General features: G+C 39.1%; 2 protein-coding genes across 2 annotated transcripts in view; one reads left to right on the forward strand and one right to left on the reverse strand.

Moving 5' to 3' along the window:
- The first annotated feature begins 4,291 nt into the window (after positions 1 to 4,291).
- On the forward strand, positions 4,292 to 20,256 carry LOC128367819 (sacsin-like). The gene is made up of 7 exons (XM_053328470.1): positions 4,292 to 4,320; positions 4,767 to 4,854; positions 6,050 to 6,161; positions 6,831 to 6,977; positions 7,095 to 8,526; positions 8,965 to 9,053; positions 9,141 to 20,256. The coding sequence occupies exons 1-7, from the start codon at positions 4,292 to 4,294 to the stop codon at positions 20,075 to 20,077; spliced, it is 12,834 nt and encodes a 4,277-aa protein (XP_053184445.1). The 3' UTR covers positions 20,078 to 20,256.
- Positions 20,257 to 25,730: 5,474 nt separating this feature from the next.
- dip2a (disco-interacting protein 2 homolog A) overlaps positions 25,731 to 27,829 on the reverse strand; it is an 85,052-nt gene continuing 82,953 nt past the window's right edge. The window contains exon 39 of the mRNA XM_053328527.1: positions 25,731 to 27,670. Within this exon, the coding sequence (XP_053184502.1) occupies positions 27,418 to 27,670 (253 nt within the window). The 3' untranslated portion in view covers positions 25,731 to 27,417. The remainder of the gene's footprint in view (positions 27,671 to 27,829) is intronic.

The raw sequence follows: 27,829 nt of genomic DNA on the forward strand, positions 1-27,829 counted from the left end.
TGTGGTTCACAGTGGATCCTGGTGGCTCACAGTGGATCCTTGTGGTTCACAGTGGATCCTGGTGGCTCACAGTGGATCCTTGTGCTTCACAGTGGATCCTGGTGGTTTACAGTGGATCTTGGTGGCTTGTCATCTTTTATGGAAACTTGTTCAATCATACATCAAAACCTGACCTGCATAACAAAGAGTAACACTGATATTTAAACATCTACATCCAGTTTCCTTATCTCTCTGCTGATGTATCATACTAATATACTTTCATGAATTACATGAACAGTGTACACAACCATTTACAAACAAACTAAAAACATTGATCAGGGTTTCTTTGAACCAAAGGGAACAAACAAGACTTTCCTGCAGCCTGAGATGACGACTGTGTGACCATGGAGCATCTACAGAAAACGCTTTTATGAGTGCACAGCATTACATGATTATACAGATACACACTGTTCACTATGTGTATATCACCTGCATTACTTACTGTTACAACTGGTTAACTAACTTGCATCTTACAGAAAACAGCCTTTATATTTTCACACACACACTTGCTGCTGTGAGTTTAGCTTCAGAAACAGTTTAACTCACCAAGAAGAGTCCAATAAATCCAAAAGTCTATCTCAGCAGAGCAAGGTTCATTCAACCGTAAGTTAGCATGTTTTTCTCTGACAACTTCTACTAAGAAAAGTGGCTGTATCATCTGGCGTGGAGGATGAAACTTTTCTCTCTCTGTTTGTACCTTACAGCTACACACCGGGTCGAGTTTCCAGGCAACTGAAATCGGTGTTAAGGATAAACAAACTTTTTCAAGAAAAGAGAAGCGGGAAAATTAATGAAACAACTGCTGGGTCAAGCTGCGAATTAACATTGTTGAGGGGGCTGTCAGTTTGTCCTCGTGTATTCTTTTAATGAAATAGAAGGAGAAGCATTTTAGTTCAAAACAATCAGTTTTATTTTTAACAACAGTAGAATGTGCAATATTACAGAGCTCTGGGTCTGACTTATAGTATCCCTGACAAGCAACAGAGTGTTCATCAGTTCACAAAGTCTGACTAACTGTCTCTTCCCTGACCCAGTGTTTTACAGCGTACAGAGCAATAGGTGTAACGCAAGGCGGTGTCCTCTTCTGATTGGCTCAAGACGTGTTATTCCTTCTCCTCATGATATCTGACTCCATCCGTTGTTGTGACGCCTTAGAGCGCAACCTGAAACACAACTGTTAAAGACAAACATCCTACTTTCAAATACTTGCTAAGAACACATTAACCCTTAAACAGGCAATGTGCACCAGGAGATACAGACTCTTTAAGGAGCATGATGGGTTAAGGTGGTTGTTTAATTGTATATGTGCCTTTAATTGGTAGAATTTAAGCTTGTGGTAGGTTTATACTTTTATAGAAATGATAAAAATCAGTTTAGAAACTAGTATGTGTGATATTAATGACCAGAATGTATCACTTTAACTTTTCTATGTTAAATAACACATTTAAGTGTTTTTACCATTATGACCATTTTATACCTTAATAAGGGCAGAGCATCCTGGTGGAGATTACTTTAGGTGCAAATGACATAACTAGTAACATCAAATTAGGATTTTTCACATCTAATTTTCCACTCCTGCCTGTTTAAGGGTTAAAGGTCATCTTTTCACGCTCTGTATTTTTCCACTTCAAGCTACATTGTGTTTTTTTGGTACAGTGGTGTGACTATGGCTAAGACAATACAAGCATTCACTTCTTATCACTTATTAAAAAAAACCTTATTAATTAATGCAACATAGTTCCCTTTAATCGTCACAGCCATTTCCCTATACTCAGCAGATTAATCAATGCAACAGTTCAAGGCTACATGAAAATAATTTAACAACTTCAATATATTGACACTCTTACTGCTCAAATGCAAGCAGAGGTGTGTGCGTGTGTGTGTGTGTGTGTGTGTGTCAATTCGATATCATTCAAGCTTTGAGAGAGAGAGAGAGAGAGAGAGAGAGAGAGAGAGTTAACAAAATTACTCTCTGGACACATTCATTTGTATAGAAAATGGCCAAATTTGCGCCATGTCATTATTTTACTTTTTGGTATTGTGGTAATCCTAAAGTCATCAAGTGACATTAATTTAATATTGTGGTCCTTGGATTACGTTACTGACTACATTTTTTAACAGACTCGATATTGTATCTGAATACATTTTTTAAGTAACTTTCCCAACCCTGATAATAAATGATAATGTCATACAGTCATGAGGCACAAGCATTCAAACTATGATGAAAATGAACGAATCGTCACTGAGAAAACACAATGAGCTTACATTAAACATGTGTTTGTGGTAAATATGGCAAAGACGTGACAGCCTGGTGCTCTATATCTAATGGCAGATCAGCAGCGGAAATGATCAATTCATTGATAAGAGGTAAAGTTTCGTTTCACTGAGCAAATGAGAAGAAAATGATCGTTGGTATTGTTGGTCATACTAAAGTTTCGTTTCACTTGAAGTAGGGCTGGAAGACTGAGCAGACTAGAAACGACGTATGATTTTGGGGCTGGACACCAGCAGCCTTTATAAACGCTGAGCTGGTGAATCAGGCATCATTAAGTTTCTCTGACATTTATCACAGCCGGACTTCTACAAGCAAGACTCACCATGACTGAGGTATTGTGAATTGCGTAATTTATTACCTTGTGAATTTACTTTCTACAGCTGTTCCATTATGTAAGAAATAGATGCAAATAAAGAAAAAATAAGAAAATTAAAGTTGATTTAGTCCTTCACTTAAAAAAAAAAAAAAACTTTTTCTGCATTCATTATGTCCGTACATATTATATTTACTTTTTTGCACATTTTTTGCACATTCCTGAAACTTCCTCTGCAATTAATCTGTCCATTTCGTGGTTGGTGGTGGTCATAATTTAAACCCCAAACTATAAACTCAGAAGTGTCACCAGCGTCAATTTCCACCAGAGGATGGTCATTTCCTCTTCTCATAGTCAAACAATAATAATACAGCTATAATACTTTTATAGAGAAGTAGAGTAGTTGGTTAGGAAACTCAGCAGGCTAATGCAGCAAAATTGAATCACACCATTTATTTGTGCAAATTCAAGATAAAACTGGAGGTAAGAGGTTAAGGAAAAGCTACATGAAAATATACAATTATTTTTTAAAGATTACTTGAAACTGTGTTGGCTCTTTCATGCACCTCCTTGCATGCCACACTTGCTGTATTGTGGAGTAAACTATGCATGCAACTAGACAAACCTGCACACTAGGACAGTTTCAGCCTTAGATGGATAGATGAGTACACAGGATCATACAAGCAGCAACTCCTTCTACAACACTACTGTGTGACTCAGCAACATTACCTGAAACAAGAAGCTGTAGAGGTTTTGGGGGTCTTCTAGTGAGCTCAGTGAGTCAGCATTGTGACAGATGAATCAGTTTTACCTGTTTACAAATCTTAATGATAGAAACACATTAAGATATAAAATATAAATACTTTAATGTTCCTTCACAGGAAGTGAAGTATGTTCCAGAAAGTATGTCTGGTGTTAATCCTGAGCTCAAAGTGCAATACCTAGTTGGATATTAGTTTGTTACCCAATCACTATGAAGTTATCACTTACTTGCCCTCACATTCTGTGTGAGTGTGTATGCACAAACTGGATTAAAATGGAGACCCTGCCTTTTTTATTTAGTTAGTTGTGTAATAGGTGTCAAGGTGGTTGACCTTTGCATCTTTAGTCGGGCTCAGACCATTAGAACCTAAACCACACCCATATGACTAAAGTAACAAATAAATACACATGCAAGGAAACGATACAGAGAACAATAGAAACACAGATTCAAGCAAATACTAGACATAATGCTTCCTTTTTTTTCTTCCATTTTTGTATTTATTTACTTTTAAAAAAAGAAAAAGATATTCTCATTTAATATCATATCATACCAAAGGGGATGCAAACACGGTGTTCAAATTTTGTTATGTTTAGACAACATTTTAAAGTAACCAATAATATCTGATTATGTACATTTCCAGCTTTGTATAGTTTGATTCATGGAAACAACTTATTTATGCTGCTTTTATCGGTTTTTGACTGATTTGCGGGTTTAATTATGAACACTTTTACTCTGTTCCCTAACAGAAAAACAAAGTTGACTGAATTGAAATAAAGTGCTCAGGCCTTACAGCTTAATGTTAACTTACAATTAAGCAACTGCAGCTAAATAATGTAGTTTGAGTTTGGTGTGTGTTTGTCACAACACTCTTGACTCTCTTGCAGCATCCAACCCAGGAAGGATGAGTCTGAAGACAAAGAAAAAAACTCGGTAAGTTGCATAAAAAAAGTGAGTTCTGACTTTTTTCTCAGAAATTCTGAGTTTAAAGTCAGAATTCTGACTTTTTTCTCAGAATTCTGTTTAAAGTTTAAAGTCAGAATTCTGAGAAAAAATGTTTTCCCTTTTTCCCCCCACAGTGATCCTAATCCTCTTCCATGTTACACCTATTTGGTGGCCACTTTTTTTTTTTTTTTTTTTTTTGACCATACCATAGGGGCTCCGTAGATATGTACGTAAGACCAACTAAGTCTTTCTTGCCCAACAAGGAAATACTGGGTACTGGCTAATCTTAAGTAGTTTAAACCACAAGCTACATGTAAGATGTACTGGTTGAACATAAATTTGGTCCATTGATTGGTTGTTCCTATACAATGGCTCTGTACTAATTTAAACTTGACTCAATTTTTCTCACTACGTGATCCCACTGTTTTGTTCAGGGCCTCCTTCGGGGCAACAGCGCCACCCTTCATTGACTACCTGAAAGATATTCTACGTCGATATCCAGATGGTGGACAAATTTTGAAGGTGGGTACGATGATCTTCAGTCAAATACTGTTTATAATAAATACTTTACAAAACCTTTCGTATCTTCGTTGATAGGCCTACATGAATCCTGAAAACAGATTTTATTTCTTCTTAGAAGTTTCCTCTGTTTCTCTCAGTCTGAAAGCAGATAAGTGAAATCAATGTACGTACCCCATCACTGAAAGAAAATATATTATTCTATCCTCAATATGTGTATAATTGGGTGCAAATTTCATAAGCCCCTTTTCGTAACAGACCTTTTGACTTGTCAGAGTAGAAAAGGGACAGGTGTTACTAATAACAGTAACGATGGCTTCATTCTAGTGTCCTATTCAATCATGACAATGAGCCAGTATGAATGTTTATTTGAATGCACCAGTAGCTATTCATTTATAAACACATATGTTTATACTCCAGAACTTTCTCAATTTACTTCTATTAGAAACACAATCAAAACACAAATATTACATCTGAAACAGTGTGTATTTGCCTGATAAAGAACCTGATAAACCTTTTAAAAGAACACAGTTATGCACTTCAGCATCAGTTTGGTCTGTAAATACTGAAACATCACAGCAATTAGTGTCCTGAAATACTTCTGATCAACACACACTCATTTTTCCACACAATATACAGGCTTAACTGATCTATTTTCATTAGCTGCCGACACAGCTGCAGTGTGCAGCGCATGCTTGACACCACTGTTTATATGACGTTATAGTTCATAGTGTGGACGCTCACATCATTATCTTTACAGTTATAGTAATCATTCTTAATGTGGACAGCCCTTTACCTATGATCATATCCAGATCCAACATATCTTTGTATTTTGTATTTTACTGCTTTATAGGACACACTGGTGTATAAGACGCACCCCACTTTTAAATGAAAAAAATATTGTGTTAAAGGTGAGTCTTATACACTGGTTTTTATGGTAAATATGTGTTTTTTTTACTGTGACATGATGTATTATTTTAAATATGTCCAATAATGTCTAATAATGTCCAGTTGCTTTAGCACTCCAGTTTCCTGAAGGACCGAGAACCTTCACTGATACACATAAAAAGTAAACTATAAACGATATGTGTAGCTCAGATTTGCAGTGAGGCACAGTGATGCTACTGCAGATGAACACGAGACTTCTTGAGTGTTAGTTTGGGTCTGCAAAAGGTTAAAATGTTTAATTTGTCAACAGGAGCTGATTCAAAATGCAGATGATGCTGGAGCCACAGAAGTGGTTTTCATCCATGATGAAAGAAGCTATGGGACTAAGAGCCTTTGGACTGATGAACTGGGAAAATACCAAGGTATGCATGATGTTCAGAGAATATGGATGCTCCAGGGTTGTTATCAGCACCAGTAATTAAATGTACAGTACATTAATAAAATACATGAATAGAGCAAATAGAGGGTGGAAAAGACAGTGGCTCAGGTTTAGCCTCCAAACAAGAAGGTCCAGTGCTCAAATGTCTGCTCTGGTCCTGTATGTTATGTTTTGTGTGAGTTACTTTAGCATAGTTGGCAGAGAGGGTATTTTTCTAATATTGTTCCTCATTGGAGCAAAATATAAATTCTGTGAGGCTATTTAATAAGGCTTTGTTTTCTGGTTACCCAACGCAAACTTGGTTCTCATGATCACTTGATAGCATGGCATATGACTCTGATATAGAAGATGTTATGTTGCTGGTTCTATTTGACATGAATACTTTATATATACTACAATTATACCTTTACATAATATTTTTTCAGGGACTGATAGAGTATCTGCAGGCAGTTGACAGTAGATTGTGGTCACCAAATTAAAGAAAAGACCCCAACATTACTTTAATATTGCTTAAGGGACATTAAGCAGTGTCTGACTAAAATTAATAACAAAATAAGTGAGAAGGTACAGAGAAAATTAAAGGGATGACTGACAACACATAAATGCATTTACTTAACTTCTCTGGTATAAGTACTTTGTTATTTTTGCAAAGGTCCTGCTCTATATGCCTACAACAATGCAGCATTCACTGAAGATGACTGGAAAGGAATTCAGACTTCAGGGAGGAGTGTCAAGCGCAATGACCCAAACAAAGTTGGGAGGTTTGGGATTGGCTTCAACTCTGTTTACCACATAACAGGTAAAACTATGCATAGGTATCACACATATTCTTAAAGTATCAGTATAATGCTTAGTGTTTGGAGAACATAGAGCCTGTAGTTTAATAATGGGACAAGCACTTTCATTTTATTGACAGATGTGCCAAGTGTCTTCAGCTCAGGGCACCTTGGTGTGATGGACCCCCAGGAGAAAATATTTGGGGAAAGAAAAGGAGGTTTTCAGTGGTCTTTAGAGGATGAAGAAGACCAAGAAAATCTGATGAACATACATGATCAGTTCAAACCCTTTCGAGATATTCTTTCACTTGTAAGTAGACAAGAGTGGTCAAAAGTCATCATGGAGGATCAGCACTTTGATGGGACAATTTTCAGATTCCCCTTGCGCAATCAGGCATCAGACATTTCAGATAATCTATATGACTCTGATAGGGTAGTTCAGCTTTTTGATAGCTTCATTGCAGATGCAGACTTAAGCCTTCTGTTCCTAAAACATGTGACCACTGTGTCCTTGAAACACATTAACATAGATGGCTCTGTTAACACCAGACTTGAAGTGAAATCCTCCGTCCCCACAGATGTGATGATGAAATCAGAAGACAATTCAATCACAGAGGGTTCAACAAGATTCAAACTAATAACCCTCAACTCAGAGGACCACAAGGAAACAAAGTGGCTTGTGACATCATGCACCATGAAAGAGGGAAACTTAGAAAAAATAGATTCACTTGCAAAAAAGTTGAGCTTTTTCCCTCAAGTTGACTTGGCATTCCCTTGTAGTGAGAAGAGATACTGTAGTGAGAGTAGACTGAGCTGCTTTCTCCCACTCCCTAACAATGAATCCAACAAGACAGGACTCCCAGTTTATGTCAATGCGTGCTTTGGCCTCACAGACAACAGAAGACACGTCAAGTGGCAAGAGGAAGACCAGAAACATGATGAACATGCTGTGTGGAATGAACTGCTGATGAAGGAAGTACTCCCACAGGCTTACCTCATGATCATTCAAGATGCTATCAAACTTGCCCAACAGGGTATTGTCCAAGTCTCATCCGTGTATGATCTGTGGCCAGATATCGCTGAGATACAGCACAAAGACAAATGGCATGTCATTGCTCTAGATGTTCTTCATCACTTATTTAGAGAAAATGTTGCTGTCCTCTCTCTTGCCAAAGATGAAAGAAAATTTATCTCTCCATCTGAAGCTGTGTTTCCCTGTAATAGTCCACCAAGCCCTGACATACTGGCCACCATTAAGAGGACTCTGGTTTCCTGTGGAGAAAATCTTGTCACTGTACCAAGTCGTGTCGCAAGAGCAATAAATGAGACCTATCCACACCCTGACACCCTAAGACATGTGACTCCAGCTTTCCTCAAGGGTGTTCTCCACAGGATTGACTTGCATAACATATCTAAAGAAGACAAACTCTGCCTTCTGGAGTATGTTTTGAGTGATAGAAAATACAGAGAACTCCAGGGTCTTCAGCTGCTTCCACTCAGTGATGGCTCTTTCAGATCTTTCACAAACAGAGAGGAGGACACCGCTTTAATTGACAGCAATGAATTTCCAAGGTAGGGTTTAAATGCTGTCTTCACACTCTAGATATTAAAACTATTACTATGTACTTGCTATTGGGAAGACAGCAAGCAAAATATAGACCAAACCATGTGGTTTATGCTACATTAGTTCAATATAAACAATAAACAAATCATCATAAATAAATGATGAGTGGATGCATAATGACATTGACATTTTGTACTGATGTTAATTGTGTAGCTGTGATAACTAAAACGTTCTTTAAGGAAAGATACCAATCAATAAACAAACTAATGCTTGGCCATTATGGATGTAAGCATTGTTAACTGGTTTTGCACCTTTAACTATGCGGGAATAAATGTTGTAGTTGACAAAACATCCAAACACACAGATGCCACAGACATGGCTTGTGTTTTTTCTTTGCTTGTTTTTTTTTTTTACATGAACAATGAACAAATGTATCCTCTGTGCAGAGCTTTGCTGCCATGTTGCAAACACCTCTTCATCCCAGATGATCTCAGTCCAGCCTGCCGCACCCACCTAAAACAACTGGCTAGAGAAAGTAAGAACAACATTTGAGAAAAAGCTGTTTTAAAAGTTACTTGTAATATGCATATTTACACTATATACATATATTCATATTTTACAGAATTATTCAAGGTAATCAACATTGATGCCGACCAGGTGAAAGAATACACAAGGAGGTATTTGCCAGATGACTGGAAGCCAACGAGGACAGGGCTTGTTAAGTGGGACATCAGCAACAGTCAACATCCACCTTTAGACTGGCTACAAGAATACTGGAAATTTCTCAACACTCACTTCAAAGAGTTAAGTGGTTTCACTGGAATGCCATTAATACCAGTCAGCCCCCCATCTGTCAGTCAGCCTGTATTACTAGCAAGAGTACAACAGAAAACAACCCTAATTTTTCAGAAAAGTAAGAAGAGTAGCTTGCCAGAACAAATAGCTCAGTTCGTAAAAAAAGTTGGTGGTATTGTGGTGAGAGAAGATGATTGGCTCAAACATGAAGACCTAGACTCTTATGTGCTGAGCCCATCTCCAAGGAGTGTCATGAAAATCCTGATGAATTTAGATTCTCAGCATCTCATCAGAGAACTCCAGACTGCTTCTGACAGACAACGAGAAGAACTAAAAGAATTTCTCTCGCGTCTGGAGTCTCTCTCAGGAAGTGAGAAGGATTTACTCTCAAGGGTGCCTCTGTTCCAAACCATGAAAGGACGGTATGTTGCAGCTCAGTCCAAACAGGCTGTGCTTTTAGGTTCTGGTCTAACAGTACCAAAAGAGCTCCCCATGCCTGATTCAGTTGTGCAGTGTGCTACTGAGGCTGATTACAGACTATTAAAACTGCTCAAAGTTAATCTCTTGGATACAGTTCAAGCAGCTAGTCTCCTCATTGACAGTGTTGAGAAGGGGACTTGCAGTAAAGAGGACACTGAGAAAATAATGACTTGGATTTTACAACATGGTCAAATAATTTTCTCTCAAAATCAGACCTTGAAACATAGATGTAAGAACTTGAAGTTCATTGAAGTGAATGGAGAGCTGAAAACAACGTCAAGCTTTTTGGATCCAAGAATTCAAGCTTTCAAAGTCATTTTTGAGCCATATCTCTTTGCCCCACCTTTATATGCCAAAACACTGCAGATGCTTGAAAGTCTGACAGATCTTGGTTTGCTAAATAAAGAAGTAGACTTGTCAACGGGGCACTTGTTGCATGCTGCCACACAGATTGACAAACTCCATGTTGACTCTCAAACCGAGGCTCTCAAAAGAGCTCAAGTACTCTTGAAGATGTTGGATGCGAATGATCTGCTGTCAAAGTTTTCTCCTGAAGAGCTCAATCGCCTCAAAATGTTAAAATGGGTCCCTTGTGCTGAACCTGGCAATGACAAATCACAGAGGTGCTTCTGCCCATGTGAAATAAGACACTCTATGTATGACGACATTGTTGGGCATGTAATGCCTTTAATGCGAAAGCTGAGTGACAGAGTTAGCAACAAACTTGGTCTCAAAAGCCCGCCTCCACCTGCAAAAGTGTTTGAGAATTTATCAAACTTGATATCAAAAACAGGAAAAATGGCTGATCCTGACACTAATTGGGATTTCAAAAAGAAGCTGAACAGCATTTACAAACACATGCAAGATCACCTCTATGCATTTTCTACAGTTATTAGCAAAGACACACGTTGGCTGTGGAGCCACAACCAGTTTGTTGCACCACAGGATCTGGTTCTAGACTATCCACGTAATTTAGATCTGAGCTCTTACATTGGGAAGGTGCCAAAAGAATTCCTGCCTTACAAGAACTTGCTTTGTGAGTTTGGTTTGAGAAAATCACTTTCAGATCAAGAAATTGTTGACATTCTTTATTTCATCAAGAAATCCATTGAAGAAAGGAAACAGCAATTGGCAACTTCCACTGAGATAAAAGTCTCAATAGAAATTCTTAACTGGCTGTGGAGAGAGAAGAAGACAGTGCAAGATGACATCCCAGTGCCAGTCATTACAAAGGGTGGCCAATTTACTCTCAAACCACGCTCAACAACAGTCTTCTGTGATGTAAGCAAAGAAGGTTTGGAAGAGCTTCAGTACAGTCAGGAGGAAATCCATGTCATGCATGAGGAAATACCAAAAGCGACAGCTGATTGGCTCAACATCCGACTCCTCAGTACCCACATCCTCGATCCAGAGTTAGTGGGAATTGAACAATGTGGACAATTTGAACCAATAACAATGAGAATCAAAAACATTCTTAAAGAGTATGATGAAGACAGTGACATCTTCAAGGAGCTCATTCAAAATGCAGAGGATGCTGGGGCAGAGGCCTGTAAATTCTTGATGGATTTCAGAGTGCACAAAGACGCCCCTGAAAGTCTCATTGACCCTGATATGGCACTTTGTCAGGGACCTTGTCTTTGGGCATTTAATAATGAGCAGTTTACAGCTGAGGACTGGAAAAATATTGTCAGAGTTGGCTCTGCCTCAAAGGAAAACAAGCTGGAAAAAATTGGAAAGTTTGGACTTGGATTCAATACTGTGTATCATGTGACAGATGTCCCTTCCATCCTCAGTGGAAACAGTCTTCTCATACTGGATCCAAATGTAACTCACCTTACGAAGCACATCAAACACAAAACAAATCCTGGGATCAAGCTGGACCTCTCTCTACAGCGACATTTTCGTTTTTTCCCAGGTCAATTTGGACCATATGAACGCATTTTTGATTGCAATTTCAGCAAACAAGGCCCACCAGCACCATATCAAGGCACTCTGATCAAACTACCTTTCCGAACTGAAGAAGAGGCGTTCAAGTCAGAAATCAGCCAAAAGTTCTATCACAATGACAACATCATCAGTTTTCAACAGCATTTGACTAACAACTCACAAACTCATCTGCTTTTTCTGAAGAACGTCAATACATTATCTCTACAAAAGATCTCAAACAATGCCTCAACACCACCGAGAAATGAAGAAATGAAGACAATCTTCACTGTCTCCAAAACCACTGTGAGCACAATGAAAATCCCTGATGAAGTTGGTTTGTCAAAGCAGAATCAAGCCAAAACAACATTGATGAAACATGATGGAAAATCCAAAGAGGTAATTGACTGCAGCACAGTCAACATTGTCCAAATAACCAGTCAGCAATCTGGTGTAACTCAGGTTCAGTCCTGGCTTCTGTACAACTGCTTTGGGACACACCAGTCTTTAAAAATGACCCTTGAGAAAAACAAGCAAGCAAAGTTCTCCTTGCCAATCGGGGGTGTTGCTGTGCCTTTGCAAAATGATCCAGAGACTGAGAAATTGGCTGCATTACACTCTGAACTTGTTGGACAAGCATTTTGCTTCCTTCCTCTTTCCATTTCCACGGGTCTCCCAATCAATGTAAATGGAACATTTGCTGTGACGAGCAACCGAAAAGGTCTGTGGGAGAGTGGAGTGAAACACGAGTGGAACAAATCTCTTCTTCAGGATCCTGTAGTGACAGCATATGTTACTGCACTCTTAGCACTTAAGAAAATGTCTGAAAATGATCAACTGGACAATTACTGTTACCACACATTTTGGCCTAATAGGGAGAAAGTGAGTGAAACTTTTAAACCTTTGGTTGATGAATTTTACTCCATTGTTGCCCGACAAACTACTGCTCCAGAGCTTTTCAGTGATGGCAAACACTGGTGCTCAATGAACAATGCCATATTCTTGCATGAGAGCATTGTGGATCATAAAAACATTGGCATGCTTGCAATGCAGGTCTCCCAAAAACATGCAAAAGCACCAAACCATGTTGTTCCTCTTCCACTATGGCTGAGAAATAGCTTCAAACAAGCTGGCCTTGAAAAGGTTTTACACAACAGAACATGGAACTGGGTGAAGTTTTATCAAGAAGCAGTGTTTAACAACCTTGCTACCATGGACCCTAAAAGTAGAGATACTCTTGTGCTTCATGCTATTGACCTTAATATCAAAGAAATTGACAATCTACTGGTCAACCATCCATGCATTCCCACAACAGGCGGACAGCTCCAGTATATCAGGAATCTTGTGAATCCCTCAGGAAAAGTGGCCTGTCTTTTTGAACGAGCAGAAGGACGATTGCTTGGAGGTACCAAAAATGACTTTTGTTCACCCAAAAGGATTCAACGCTTACTGGCACTTGGAATGGCAGATGATGATCTCCCATTGGAGGACATAACCGAGAAAGCAGGCACAATTACCAAAACCTGGAGCACTGACAAAAAGAAAGCATATGGGCATTTGAAATGCCTGCTCGAACTCATGAAGGATCACATGCACAACAAAGAGTCCCACCACTGGGAAACACTGAGGATGACAGAATTTCTGCCAGCATTTTACCCTGGTGATACCAAAATGAAAGGACAGGTAATACTTAGAAGGCCCACTGATGTTTTTAGTGACAAATGCTCCCTACTTGTTAACATGATACAACCTGTCCTGGATCATTGCACTCTGAAAATACACAACACAGATACACTCCTACAACTTTTGGAGGTTCGCGACCATCCAGAGCCTGAGATGGTGCTTCAGCAGCTGAAAGAAGCACATATGCAATCTCAATCCACTGACAAATCCATGCTTCACAAAATAGCCTATGAATGCTACACGTTTCTGGATCAATGGCTCTGTGCTTCTGGAAATTCCACTTACATTTCACAGATCGCAAATTCATTCCCATTCATTCTTGTTGGCAATGCATTTGTAAATGTGAACCGTGTAGCTGAAAAAGAGCAATTTGAAGTAAAACCCTATCTCCATGTACTGCCGCCTGCCTTCACTGGTTTCAGGAATCTCTGGGAAAGTGTAGGTATTGAAAAGAAATTTACACTCACTCAGTATCTAACTGTGCTCCAGGAGTTGCACATTCAACATGGAAACCAGCCCCTGCCAAAGAGCGATCTTGCCATTTGCCTCACAGTTTTAAGCAGAGGCATATATAATGCAGAAGAGGAAACGAGTAACTGCCTCATACCCAGTGAACATGGTGTTTTACAACCTGCAAGTGAGCTCTTTTTTAATGACAGCCCATGGATCCCAATCAGTTCAGGCGTCACATTATGCCATGCGCATATCCCACGTGTTATGGCTCTCCATTTTGGAATCAAAACAACCAAGCATCATGCTCTGCAAAATCATGTAGTTGACGACATCTCACCATTTGCCTTTCACTTTGAACAAAAGGAGCAATTAACTGTTCGAATTAAGAACATAATTTCAGCCTATCCTTCAAAGAAGGATATCCTTAAAGAACTTATTCAAAATGCTGATGATGCTGAAGCAACAGAAATTCACTTTGTTTGGGACAAACGACAGCATGGCAAAGTAAAAACGTTTGGGGAGAAATGGAACAATTTGCAGGGTCCAGCACTGTGTGTGTTCAACAACAAAGTCTTCTCTGATGCTGACCTGATTGGCATTCAACAGTTGGGAGTAGGAGGAAAGCACAACTCTCCAGGAAAGATAGGAAAGTACGGAGTTGGATTCAACTCTGTTTACCATCTGACTGACTGCCCCTCAATCCTGACTGGAGATAAATTACTCTGCATTTCAGATCCCAATCAAAATTACATTGAGTGTCATTCAGGCAAATCACGTTTTGGAATTGGTTATGAACTAGCTGGCACTATCAAGGAGATGTATATGGATGTCTACAGATCCTTTCTTCCAGACCAATTTCCCCTTGAAGATGGCACCATGTTCAGATTACCTCTAAGGTCGGATACCATGGCAGACAACTCTAAAATATCCCAATGGGCAGTCACTGAGTGTGACATGAAAGAACTGTGCTCTGCCCTTGCTGAAGATCCTGAAGGACTAATTCTGTTTCTGAGAAACATCTGTAAAATTCAAATCCATGAGATCAATGAACACTCAGGGACACTTAAAAGCATATTTTCGGTGGAAAAGACTCAACCAGAGAAAAGCAGAGAAGAAAAAGAGGCTTTTGTAAAGCTACAATGCGCTTTGCACTCTGGCAAACCAATAACCCCACAAAAGGACATATATGGAACCATAATTTCCTCCTCAGATAAAAGACAAAGTAAATGGATCATTGCAGAACAGTCTGGGACATTCAAAAACAGTGGTGGAAGAGAGGTACAACTATCATACAAACTTTTCCAAGCAGCAATAGCGGTTTGTGTGGGGTCAAACCCAGCATTCAGTCATAGTCGTTTTCATGGAGCAGCCTTTTGTTCACTTCCTCTGCCTGGGAAAACTGGACTGCCAGTGCACATCAATGGAAACTTTGAGGTAGATTCTGCCAGGAGAAGCCTTTGGAGAGAAGATGGCCAAAGTCTGAAATCTAACTGGAATGAATCTTTGAAACAGAACATCATAGCTCCACTGTATGCAGATCTCCTTGATTACATAAGCCGAAGCATTGCAGTAAAGAAAGTCTCTCCTGTATGTATTGAGTCATTTCTCAGTACCTCATACCTGTGTTTTTGGCCAACTGTGTCCAAAGATGTTGGTCAGGAGTGGCATGAAATGATACTTGAAGTATACAGATCAATCAAAGAAAAAGGCCTTAATGTGATTCCAATGTTGAAGAGCTCAACACGTGTAACTGCAGAACAAGCATTTAAAGAGTACTCTATTGACTGGTGTAACGTAAGTGAAACAGAATCAACTAAGGCACCTTACCTGACATGCTCATCAGCTGATGAGATTAATTCCATTTTGGAAGACCTTGGAATGAAACTGGTTCCCGTTTCCATGACAATGCAAAAGATATGGACTGGTTTCAAAACTGCTGGCATTAAAGTGAACAATGTCAGTCCTTCAACTGTGCAGACTTTTCTGAGAGCAAAACCCCTCAATGACCCAAAACAAACAGATGAGGATTTACCCCTGCCAATAACTGCCACTCTGATCAGAGATAAAAAACGATGCTCAAAGCTCTTGAGTTTCTGCTTAAAAGATCTCAACTTGGAACAGGTCACCAAGGACCATTTCAGATTACTGGATGGGCTTCCACTTCTTCTCACAAGAGATAATGTTTTGAGAGTGTTTAACTCCAGATCTCCAAAGCTGATATCAAGATATGAAAGGATATTCATTGGCTATGAGGACCAATTTGCAGATTATGAGACCAATGAAGAACAGATTCATGTTCTACACACATTGAGACTTGTCAACACTTTGACTGTTCCCTGTGCAGTCAACTATTTGAAACCATTAATTAGGCAATTTCTTCAGTTCTGTGAGGTTGACCCCCACACTGGTCTTCATGCCCCACACAAGGAAATGTTGAAGTGGCTGAACTTTCTTTGGATGTTCTTAACAAGTCAAATTAAACCTGACACATATACTGGTGATAAACAAAGTCTGACTTTAAGTGCAGTGAGGCAGCTCTTTAATGACTGCTGCATCTTACCTGTTGTGTGTCCAAGGTTAAACAACATGCACTTACTCCAAACAATGAAAGACATGCCAAGCGTGATTCAGGTTGCCTCAGATAGGGACATATCTGGTATTCTGTTTAAACTTGGTTTTATGAAGCTTGACAGTGCATTTTTCAATGACATGAACCGACAGACACGTTCACTTCTATACTCAGAACTTATGGATGTGAATGATAAATATTCTGTATTGGACCAAGTTTTCAACATTAACCACTCAGAGTTTTCCAAGCTTTCCACTGATGAGATGACAGCGCTTCAGAGCTTCCTGCAGTCTGGAGTATTAAAAACCAAAGACATTCAAGGGTATCAAAGGAAGCTCAAATCTTTGCCATTATTTGAAACGATACATGGTACACGAGTGAGGATTGATGGACCGAAAGGGGTATTTGTCCTCAACATGAGTGCATACTCAATGACTAGATTTCCAGACTTGTTCACTCTGCCTGACAGCAACGAAATTTTCCTCAAATGCAATCATGTGAACTGCAGTGCAGCGGAAACACTGAAAATCAAAATCCTGACTGACCTGGAGTATTTCATGAAGTTTATTCTTCCCACTGTACACAATCTCTCAGAAAGACAGAAGCTTCACTGCTTCAAACTTTTAGTGTCACTGCAACATGATAGCAATTATCGTCAGCATAAGGACAAAATCATCTCCTCAATGAAGACAGTGAAATTGATCCGCAGTTCTAAGGGAAAATTTGAGTTGGTGTCATACTACTTTGATGAGAGTGTTGCATTGTACAAAGCCATGTTGCCACAAGAAAGATTTTTGCCCAAGACATTTTGGACTGAGGTGTGTGAAGAAAATGCAATGCAAACAATCCAAACAAAAGAGTTACTCAAAGAACTTGGAATGAAGCATGTTGTGTCAAAAGATGAAATCATACATTTTGCTCAACAGTTGGAAGAAGAAGCAAAAGGAAACAGTCCACTTGAAGAGTTGAAACGTAAATCGTCATTCGTTTTCAAAGCAGCCTTGACTATGGCAAATAATGACAAAATCAATGAAAAGTTGCTGGAGAGAATAGCCGACATCAAGTTCATTTTTCCTGTGAAAATTGAAAATGAACTCTGCAGGTATCACCAACCATTCGCCACCGAGAGGACTGCTGTTAAAATCAGCGGATCTTTGATGGAAAGCGATCGTATGCATCAAGAATTGATTTGGTCTTCTATGGCAATTATTCATCTACCAGTTTGTAAGTCAGAGAAACTTCTGAAAAAAATGACAAATGCAGGAGCTTTTGAACAACCACCTCCACAGTGTGTTACCAGAAACATAAGCAACATCTGTGAGTCACCTTGTGATACTAAGGACTTGATCAAAACCCGTGCAAATGTGTTTCGAAGTTCTTATGCCTACTTGCAAACACATGGGTTTGATATCCAACAACTGAAAGGTCTCCCAGTTGTGCTGGTTGAAAGAGATACAAAACTTGTGAAGGCTGATAATACATCTTTTTCACTGCCCTATGACCTTGAGTTCAGACCATATTTGTACAAAATTCCTCCAATGGATGTCATGTTTGCAAAGTTCTTCAAGAAAATTGGTGTAACGGTGGAACCTACTGCTGAGCAGTACTGTAATGTTCTGGCAGCAGTTTATGCTGATTCCTCTGCTAAACCACAACTAAACCCAAACCAATGGAAAACTGTCAAACAAGCTGTTAAGCAGTTGTTTGAGTTAATTAAAATTCATGAAAGTCAGGCCCTCGTTGATGTAAAAGCTCTCTATCTTCCTGCAGTAAATGGTAAATTATACCCATCACACACACTGTACTACAATGACACAGCATTTGAGACTAAAAGGATAGAAGAAGCGCTGGCAAATGAGTTCCTGTTGCTTCAGAAACTCAGTGAATGTCATTTGGGCACAGACATTTATGCGCATCATCGATTGCTGCAACTGCTGCCTCCAAAATTTCAGCCTAAAATGCTGTCTAACTTCACTGAGGAGAAAGTCGTAGAATTACACATGCAGCTTTGTGAGCTCGGAAGTAGCTGTGAATTTAGAGGATGGTTCGACCAACATCTGTCCTCAGAAGCATTTCGTCATGGACTAGTCTGTCTTATTAGAGAGCATTCTAAGGGGAAAATAACACTAGAAGATGCCATTGAAATGTGTGAGAAGACTTTTGGTAGTATTCAGATTGTCTGCTGCAAAAGCTTGGAAACAGAGCTTTGGCTGAACAAACAGCCATTAAATGACACTGCAGCTGAAATTGATGTTTACGCCAAACAGGAGCAAACAGGTTGCATCTTTTACTTAAAACACAATGAGGACATGGCACCTAAGGTGATAAATGAAGTTAATATGATATTGACAAGGGAGATCAATGCTCTTTTAGGCAACAGAATTGCAGCAATACACCTTCCAGTCCTTGGACAACTTCTCATGTGTGACAATCTGCAAGACGCTCAGAAAACTCTGGCTAAGAATGGGATCCATGACAGTGCTGAAACAGATGGCTTGCTGGTCAATCCACATGCCCCTGGGACAGATATCCCAAAGGAATGGCATGATTCCTTGGACATGAACATCCTCAATAACTTTGAAGTGGGGGAATATGTTGGCTACATGACTAACGACAAGTACATTTATGCAGTTATTGTTGAGGAACTGTCTGGGCATTCTGGACAATATTCACGGAGATACAAAATACTAATTGGAGAAGATGAGCCAATTGAGGTTAGTTGTCTGGATCTATATCAGTTTAAATGCGAAAAGAAACCTAAACCTGATAGGGAGACTTGCACTTCTGCTGAAGCTTTTTGCATGGAGCTAGAGTTAGTGTCAGGAGCTGTGCCATCGTCTTCCCAACCATCATCTACAAGGTCCTCACCGGCATCTTTTGAAGAGGCTAAAAGGGAAATTGATAAATGTTTGGCTGAGATCTGGACTCTCTCTGAGGAGGAGAAGCATAAAGCCATCAGACGACTCTATCTAAGATGGCATCCTGACAAAAACCCTGACTGCCCGTCGCTTGCCGCTGAGGCATTCAAATACCTGCAGAATCGAATTGATGAGCTCAGTAAAGGCAAAAGCAAAGGCAAAACTGCTGGCTCCTATTCGTCCTATTCGTCCTATTCAGGGGCAAATTCAAATTTCAGAGACTTCTACCAGCAATGGAATCAGGAGGCCAGGTATCACAGAAGTAATCGAGAGCAATTCTTCAGAGGCAGTCGTTCCTACAACTTTTGGACTCATAATAGCGATATCCCGAGACCAAACAGAGAGGAGGCCCAGCGCTGGTGTCGACAGGCTCGCTGTGATCTAAATGCAGCTTACAATGACATCGGTGAGGGGAGCACAGAGTGGTGTCTGTTCAAAGTCCATCAAGTTGTGGAAAAGTCTCTCAAAGCCGCACAGTATAAAAGACATGGTAACCCCAGCAGCAGCACCATCTCAGTTATTGCTCAAGAAGTTTCCCTCTACAACCCTCAACTAAGAGATCTCCCTCAAATTGTGCAAAATCTGAAAATGCTGGGAGTGGACCCCAAAAAGACTCAATACCCCAACTGTCATCCATTCCCCCACATTCCAAATGGACAGTTCAAAGCAGAAAATGAGAGGCAAGCTGTAGCGAAGGCAGATGAGCTTCTCAGTAAAGTAGAAGCATATGTCAATTAGGGATTCAAGACAAACACAAGTCATCTAAGCAACTTAGCATTTCTATACCTGTTAAAAATGTTAGCAATTATGTGTCTATGATAGTGAAATATTGTTATAAACAAAGCTACTGTATCATTTGCCTAACGAGACAATCATAATCATAATATGACATTTTGAAAATTCTGACTTGTTTCTGAGGCCCAGTTGTATGACTGTAAATTTCATATAAGTTTTTGCAATGTTGTGTATACAGTATAAATAATTTCTGAGGGCAAATCTTCTTTGTTATAAAAATGCAGATATACATTTTTCTTTTTTGCAATGTTTTAAGCAATAACTTTGTTATGATAATCCAAATATCAATTTCTTTTTTTGCAATGTTTTAAGCAAGTATAACTAATACTGAGGGCCCATCTCATTACTGTATAACTTTGTTATGAAAAGGCAAATATCATTTTTTTTGCAGTGTTTTAAGCAAGTTTAATGAGGGTCCATCTTCTTACTGTATAACTTTTTTTATGATAATCCAAATATCAATTTCTTTTTTTCTTTTTCTGCAATGTTTTAAGCAAGTATAATTGATTACTGAGGGCCAAACTTATCACTGTATACTTTGATATGGAAATGTAAAAATCAATTTATTTTTCTTATTTTTGCAATGTTTTAAGCAAGTATACCTACTTACTGAGGGACAGTCTTATTACTGTATATCTTTGTTATGAAAATGCAATTATCAATTTTTTTTTTAATGTTTTAAGCAAGTATAGTTTATTACTGAGGGCCCATCTTCTTACTGTATAACTTTGTTATGATAATGCAGAAATTATTTTTTATTTTTTGCAACGTTTTAAGCAAGTATAACTAATTACTGAGGGCCCATCTTCTTACTGTATAACTTTGTTATGATAATGCAGAAATTAATTATTATTTTTTGCAGCGTTTTAAGCAAGTATAACTAATTACTGAGGGCCCATCTTATTACTGTATAAATTTGTTATGAAAATACAGATATTAATTTTTATTTGTGGCAATGTTTTAAGCAAGTATAACTAATTAATGAGGGCCCATCTTATTACTGTATAACTTTGTTATGATAATCCAAATATCAATTTCTTTTTTTTCTTTTTTTGCAATGTTTTAAGCAAGAATAACTAATACTGAGGGCCCATCTTATTACTGTATAACTGTGTTATGAAAATGCAAATATAAGGGCTATTTTGCAATATTTTTATGGTTTAAATACTCAACGGTTATATCTACTATACAATTACTACTGTATAAATACATAATTTTAACTATTTTTATACCAACTCACTGGGGATCCATGTATGACTTTGTTGTGAAGATCTTTGTCTGTTTTAAGCAAGTATATATATATTACTGTATATCTTTGTTATGAAAATGCACTTATCAATTTTTTTTTTAAATAATGTTTTAAGCAAGTATAACTAATACTGAGGGCCCATCTTATTACTGTATATCTTTGTTATGAAAAGGCAAATATCAATTTCTTTTTTTTCTTTTTCTGCAATATTTTAAGCAAGTATAACTTATTACTGAGGGCCAATCTTCTTACTGTATAACTTTGTTATGATAATGCAGATATTAATTTTTCTTTTTCTGCAATATTTTAAGCAAGTATAACTAATTACTGAGGGCCCATCTTATTACTGTATAACTTTGTTATGAAAATACAGATATTAGTTTTTATTTTCTGCAATGTTTTAAGCAAGTATAACTAATTACTGAGGCCCATCTTATTACTGTATAACTTTGTTATGACAATGCAAATATCAATTTCTTTTTTTCTTTTTCTGCAATATGTTAAGCAAGTATAACTAATTACTGAGGGCCCATCTTATTACTGTATATCTTTGTTATGAAAATGCAAATATAGGACTATTTTGCAATATTTTTATGGTTTAAATACTCAACAGTTATATCTACTATACAATTACTACTGTATAAATACATCATTTTAACTATTTTTATACCAACTCACTGGGGATCCATGTATGACCGTTTGTAAGATCTTTGTCACATGACTTCATATTTGGTAGTTTCATTGCCTCAATAAAAAAAAAAAAAAAAAAAATGTAAACAGCAATTCTGTTTGATGCTTTTATATATTTTAGTTAGTTTGAAATTATTCTTTTTTCATTGATAGGACCGTGGACACAGCGTAAGTGTGTATTAATAATAATAATTATGCTACATTATTGATCAACATGACTATCTCTTAAGTTTGTTGCAGTACAGTTTCAGCCATGGGAAGTACACCTACTGTAAAGACTCAGCAAGCCTCCAATTTTCTGCACCACCTCTGGGTTTGCATGTTTTTACATGTCCTAATCTTACACAAATTTTGAATTTAAACTTTTTTAATTTGAATTTATCTTTGTTCAGTCTGGGTTGCAACCTGCCAGCTATTTGTGGGAGGTTTCTGCAAATACAAGTGCTGCAAAAATACAACACTATATTAAATCCTCAGGCTGTACACAAAAGTAAAATAAATCTTACTGCAGTCATTTAGGGCATCTGTTGCTTAGTTACCAATAAAATGCCATATAGTGTATGGTCAAGTTAAAAATGACAGTACTTCATTTACAACTTATCTGACATCATCTGAAATGACATCATCCAGATCAGAGGTTAGTAGGTCAACCTACAGACACCGGATGTTGATAACATGCCACCACGGGCTCAGAGGGGAATAGCACTAACGTATCATAACTAAATATTGGTGAAATGAACTAGTTTCGCGGCAGATAATGTGTATAGAGGCTGCGCTTCGGTGCCCCGTGTACTTGCATCATACGGATATACGCGGCACTGCACTGGAGCTAATTTCGTCTGAACGACTCCAAATGACACCAAAGTTGTCTGGGTGAGTAAATGATCGTATTTTATGCTAGAAATAAGGTCCAGGTTGTAAAAAACGGTAATTATCCTTTAACTCCTAACGGAACCTGCTATGACAAGGATCACTGCTGATTGGACGAAAGCACGTCTGTCTTTTTAACAGGTGGGAAAGGCTGCTTTACACTGTACCTGAGGGCTGTTGCACAAAAGCAGAATTAAGAAATCTCTCTCCCTCTCTCTCTCTTGGGGTTGGAAAAACCCCAGCATCACTAATTCTCACCCTAATGCTAACCAATCCAGGTAAGGCAATGAGTAAATCAGTCTGACTAGCAACTAGCAAAACTAACAAACAAACAAACTAACTAACTAGTAAATCAGAGGCAGAGTAGGATTGGTAATAACTTCACCATCCCAGGGAAAAAAATGTGCTGGGTGCTAAAAACGTATTAATAAGTAGGCCTAGATGTTCCTTGAACCATATCCTATACACTACATGGTGTGAAAACTGTTGGTATACATTTAATATAAAGACTTTATTAACCTTTATCATTCATATTGGTGGAAAACATTTACTTAAGTACTTTGCAGTACTTAAGTATGTCTATGCTTAAATAGACAAATACATCTGACTGACAAGAGCTGTGACACTGTGCTAAATCAAGATCTGCATGGACGCTGTTGCCATCAACAAGCGCATCTGGGTCTATCCAAATCAAAAGCCCTGGATGACTGGAGAGGTCGGGACCCTGCTGAAGGAGAGAAACAAGGCCTTCAGGTGTGGTGATGGGGCACAGTACAGTGCTGCAAGAGCCAGCCTAAGTAGAGGCATCAGAGAGGCCAAGGCAGCATACCAGAGTAAAATAGATGAATATCTTAGCAGCAACAATGCAAGGCAGGTGTGGCAGGGGATGCGGCACATTGCCAGCTACAAATCCAACAACCTGGCAGTGGCTGATGGAGACGCCTCGCTGGCGGATGCACTGAACATCTTCTTTGCTTGCTTTGAGGTGGAGCAACCGAATGCAGCCACAACCCCTCAACCCGCGACAACATCCTCACGCTGGAGGAACATGAGGCACGGTGCACACTAAGGGGGATGAACCCGAGGAAAGCTGATGGACCAGATGGCGTACCTGGACGTGTACTGAAGACCTTTGCAGACCAGCTAGCTGTTGTCTTTACCAGGATCATCAACCAGTGCCTGTCCCACCTTGTCTGAAGTCCTCTGATATTGTTTCACTGCCAAAAAAGACAGCAGTCAGCAGCCTGAATGACTACCGTCCATTGGCACTTACACCGATTGTTATGAAGTGCTTTGAAACTTTGGTTCAATAGCACATCAAGTCTGCCACCTAGATTGGGCTCTCACCAGTTTGCTTACAGGGCTAACAGATCAACAGAGGATGCTATTGCAACAGCCCTCCACACTGCTCTGAGCCACCTAGAGCAGCAGGGGAGCTATGCAAGGCTGTTCTTTGTTGATTTTAGCTCTGCGTTTAACACCATCTTCCCCCACAGACTGGTGTCCAAACTGACGGGGCTAGGACTGTCTTCCTCCATCTGCCACTGGATCCTGGACTTCCTGACAAATCACTCTCAGAGGGTGAGAGTGGGCTCCCGCCTCTCAGCATCAGCTTCCTACAGGGCTGTGTGCTGAGCACCCAACTCTACACCCTCTACACTCATGACTGCACCCCTGCTCACTCCACCAACACCATTATTAAGTTTGCAGACGACACCACAATAGTGCGACTCATTTCTGAGTCTGCCTACAGGACTGAGGTGGAGCGGCTGACTGGGTGGTGCAGGGACAATAATCTGGCCCTTAACATCACCAAGACAAAGGAGCTGATTGTGGACTTCCGGAGGAAGAAAACAGAAAGCATCCAACCTCTTTGAACCGCTGCCCTCTGGCAGAAGGTACAGGTCAATAAAATGCAGGACAAACAGGTTTTTACTCGAGGGCAATAGTGTCGCTAAATGCAGTAAAGGCTTGAAAAAATGTGTCTGACTGTACAGTAATCTGGTTGACTGTGCAATAACTTGAATGACGTGTTGTATGTGCAGTGTGTGCTTGATATTTGTTTATTTTATTTTATTTTTTTATCCTAGTATTAATGTTTTTATCTTTGCACTTTCGTAATTTGCACAAATAAGGGGTTGCATCTCAATTTCATTGTACAATGTGCAATGACAATAAAGATCTCTTCTGCTATGCTACTTTCTACTTCCACTTCATTACATTTGACAGTTTTAGTTACTTTTAAGATAAGATTTGACACAATGGATAACATAAGCTTTTACAAAATATTGTTAAAGATGAAACTAGTGTTTTCCAACCTTTTTGGTTTTTGACATCTTTCAAAAAGCAGAGAGTAGTCGGGACCACAGATGTCTATGAGTTGTTAACAAGTCCACCAAAAAGTTATTAATCAATCACTCAATAAATGTTCAAATGATCCAATATTTCACCAAAAATCTGAGATAAGAGTAAAAAGTTCAAAAGCGGTATACAGATTTGTTTTTTCTTCTTTTCTTTCATTTCACGACCCCCTCAGATTTATCTTTCTCCACCACTGCTCATATTGGTTGATGGAGACATCATGTAATAATTCCCACCTTCAACCTGAGCAGAGGTCTAATCAGCCAGAATACCTGAGGTGATCTGTGACTATACAAACTGCATCTGCATTTAAGTGTCCACTGGGCTGTCAGAGGGATGAGTTGTTTCAGAAAATGTGTGACCTAACTTCAAATATTCTTATTAGACACATTAAGCTGTCAGTAAAGACAAACATTTCCAGTTAAAAGCATTTTTTTATTCATTAAGAAATCATGTTATGAAAATAATGACAACTAACCGTATATCAGACAAATGTATCTTTCCATATGTTAACAACAAAAGTTTGCTCCGGAGGATGTGACATCTCAGCAGTCACTGTCTTCTCCTTGTGCTCGGAGTGTGCTTTGTCTCACTCTGGCCTGTTCCCACAGTTCATTCATACTATAAAAAAGGCTTTTCATGTCTTTTCCCCAAAGTCAACACATTAGAATCCATTTCAATTTTTTGTCTGTGAGGGAGAAGTTCACATATTTACCAGATTCAGTCTTTGTGTTATGCTTCCTGCCGTTTTCTCCTTCTATTAATAATTTACACAAAACCTGTACATACTTACAGCAGGCTGGTGGCCTGTTTCTGAAGGGATGTGCACATAGAAAAAAGAAGCAACACACAGTGAAGTGAATCTTTACAAAGTCAATGTGATAAGATGGGAGGTTGTGGTGTTACGAGCATATTAGACACTTGCCTCGTACAGTACATGCAACTCTCGACTCTCATTCAACCTTATGGCCCTCGTAATGAGGCTATGACATTCTGCATCAAACCCAGAGCGACTGCTATCGTTTCCAGTCTTTTATAAAACACACATTCAACACCATTAACAATGGGGACAGACATTGTTAAAAAAACATTTATGGAGTAAGTGTGTGTATGCAATGGCTGATGTAAGGATCAAGTATATTCATGTTTGCTATAAAGATGAAAGACTTTGGGTGCAATAAGCAGGATTTACCAGACCTAACCTCCTTCTGCATATTCCCTCCCTATCCAGCAGCTGATAAACTTGACAAAATTAAGTTAAACAGGAGCTAGGATAGGAACAGGCATCTGAGAAAACACTTAAGGCTTAATTCATATCATTTGGCACATTGCTTATGCTAAGCAACGATTATATTCCTCGCCATCTCATGACTTTGAATGATCGGCACTTACTGTCTGCAGTCATTCAAAAGCAACATCGTTCACATCACTCATATTGCATTTTGTTCTGATAAAATAACTACAGTATATTACACATTTTAGATTTAGAAAAGAACAAGATTGAGTCGAACCACAACATTGTTTATAAGCAATTATCTTATTGACACTACAAACTAAAGCACTAGCTCGAACACAAAAATCAGGGTTCACCTCAAGGGTGCAGCCGAGTTATTCCCACAGATGTGACGACAATGTTTGTGGGATTTATGAAAAGCATACGACCTCTAATGCCCCATGAGGCTCTGTGAACATGAAACATGTTAGAGCTTGTTTGAGTTTGGGTACTGGCAAACACAATTAACATTCATAATTTTGGAGACTGACAAAGACAATCATGTTAATTACACAGTGTAGTGTTATATTTTAACTACTGTCTTACTGCTATGGGGTGTCCTGGTTTTAAGGAGTCAAATCTTCCGTCATACATACAAAACTCACTTTAACACAACCAAAACGCCCATGAAAACATTATTTGTTGAGGCAGGAAATCACAGGGAGAAACAGACATGAGGTTTGTGTCAATCTCTTATCTCCGTTTTGCTGAGAAGTTTTGCAGTTTTCACGTCTCATTGAGCGGGCAGCTCGCTCTCTTGCCTCTGGCTCCGAGCGCTGTATCTACTGTCCTGCTGCGTGATAAGCCACATGGAGGGGTGAACCTCCTGTAGCTGGGTCCTCACATATTGTAGGCCACGTATATGGGGTCCAGTTGGTCGGCTAAGAAGCCGTCTCTCAGGTGCATGCGTTGCTTCTCCCCTCGGGAGTTGATGGGAATGACACCGGGGTCGACCACCACCACCACACCTACAATGAGGTAGTGCTCTTCCAGGACAACATTGGTGACAAGAGCCACCAGGTCCAGGGCCTCCTGCTCTGATCCCTCCAGCTCCACCACCACCACCAGAAGGTTGGTCCAAGTGAACACCGCACTGGAGAGGTAACCAATGCAAGAAGAAAAGGCAGATGGAGAGAAGACAAAGAGAAGTAGAAAAAAAGGGGTGAGAGATGTAGAACAGTTAATAGTAAAATAAATCATGTTGCTCATCTATAATTTGACTTTTCTAATGAAAAAACATCTGGCCACACAA

This window comes from Scomber japonicus, chromosome 11 (assembly GCF_027409825.1).
Source record: "Scomber japonicus isolate fScoJap1 chromosome 11, fScoJap1.pri, whole genome shotgun sequence".
Lineage (NCBI taxonomy): Eukaryota > Metazoa > Chordata > Actinopteri > Scombriformes > Scombridae > Scomber > Scomber japonicus.

What these genes read in the sequence shown, in the direction of transcription:
- LOC128367819 (XM_053328470.1), top strand. Translation starts at nt 4,292, where the DNA reads ATGAGTCTGAAGACAAAGAAAAAAACTCG. An exon ending in TGAACTGGGAAAATACCAAG is followed by an intron (nt 6,162 to 6,830) that starts GTATGCATGATG and finishes ATTTTTGCAAAG; the next exon opens with GTCCTGCTCTATATGCCTAC. An exon ending in CTCTGTTTACCACATAACAG is followed by an intron (nt 6,978 to 7,094) that starts GTAAAACTATGC and finishes TTTTATTGACAG; the next exon opens with ATGTGCCAAGTGTCTTCAGC.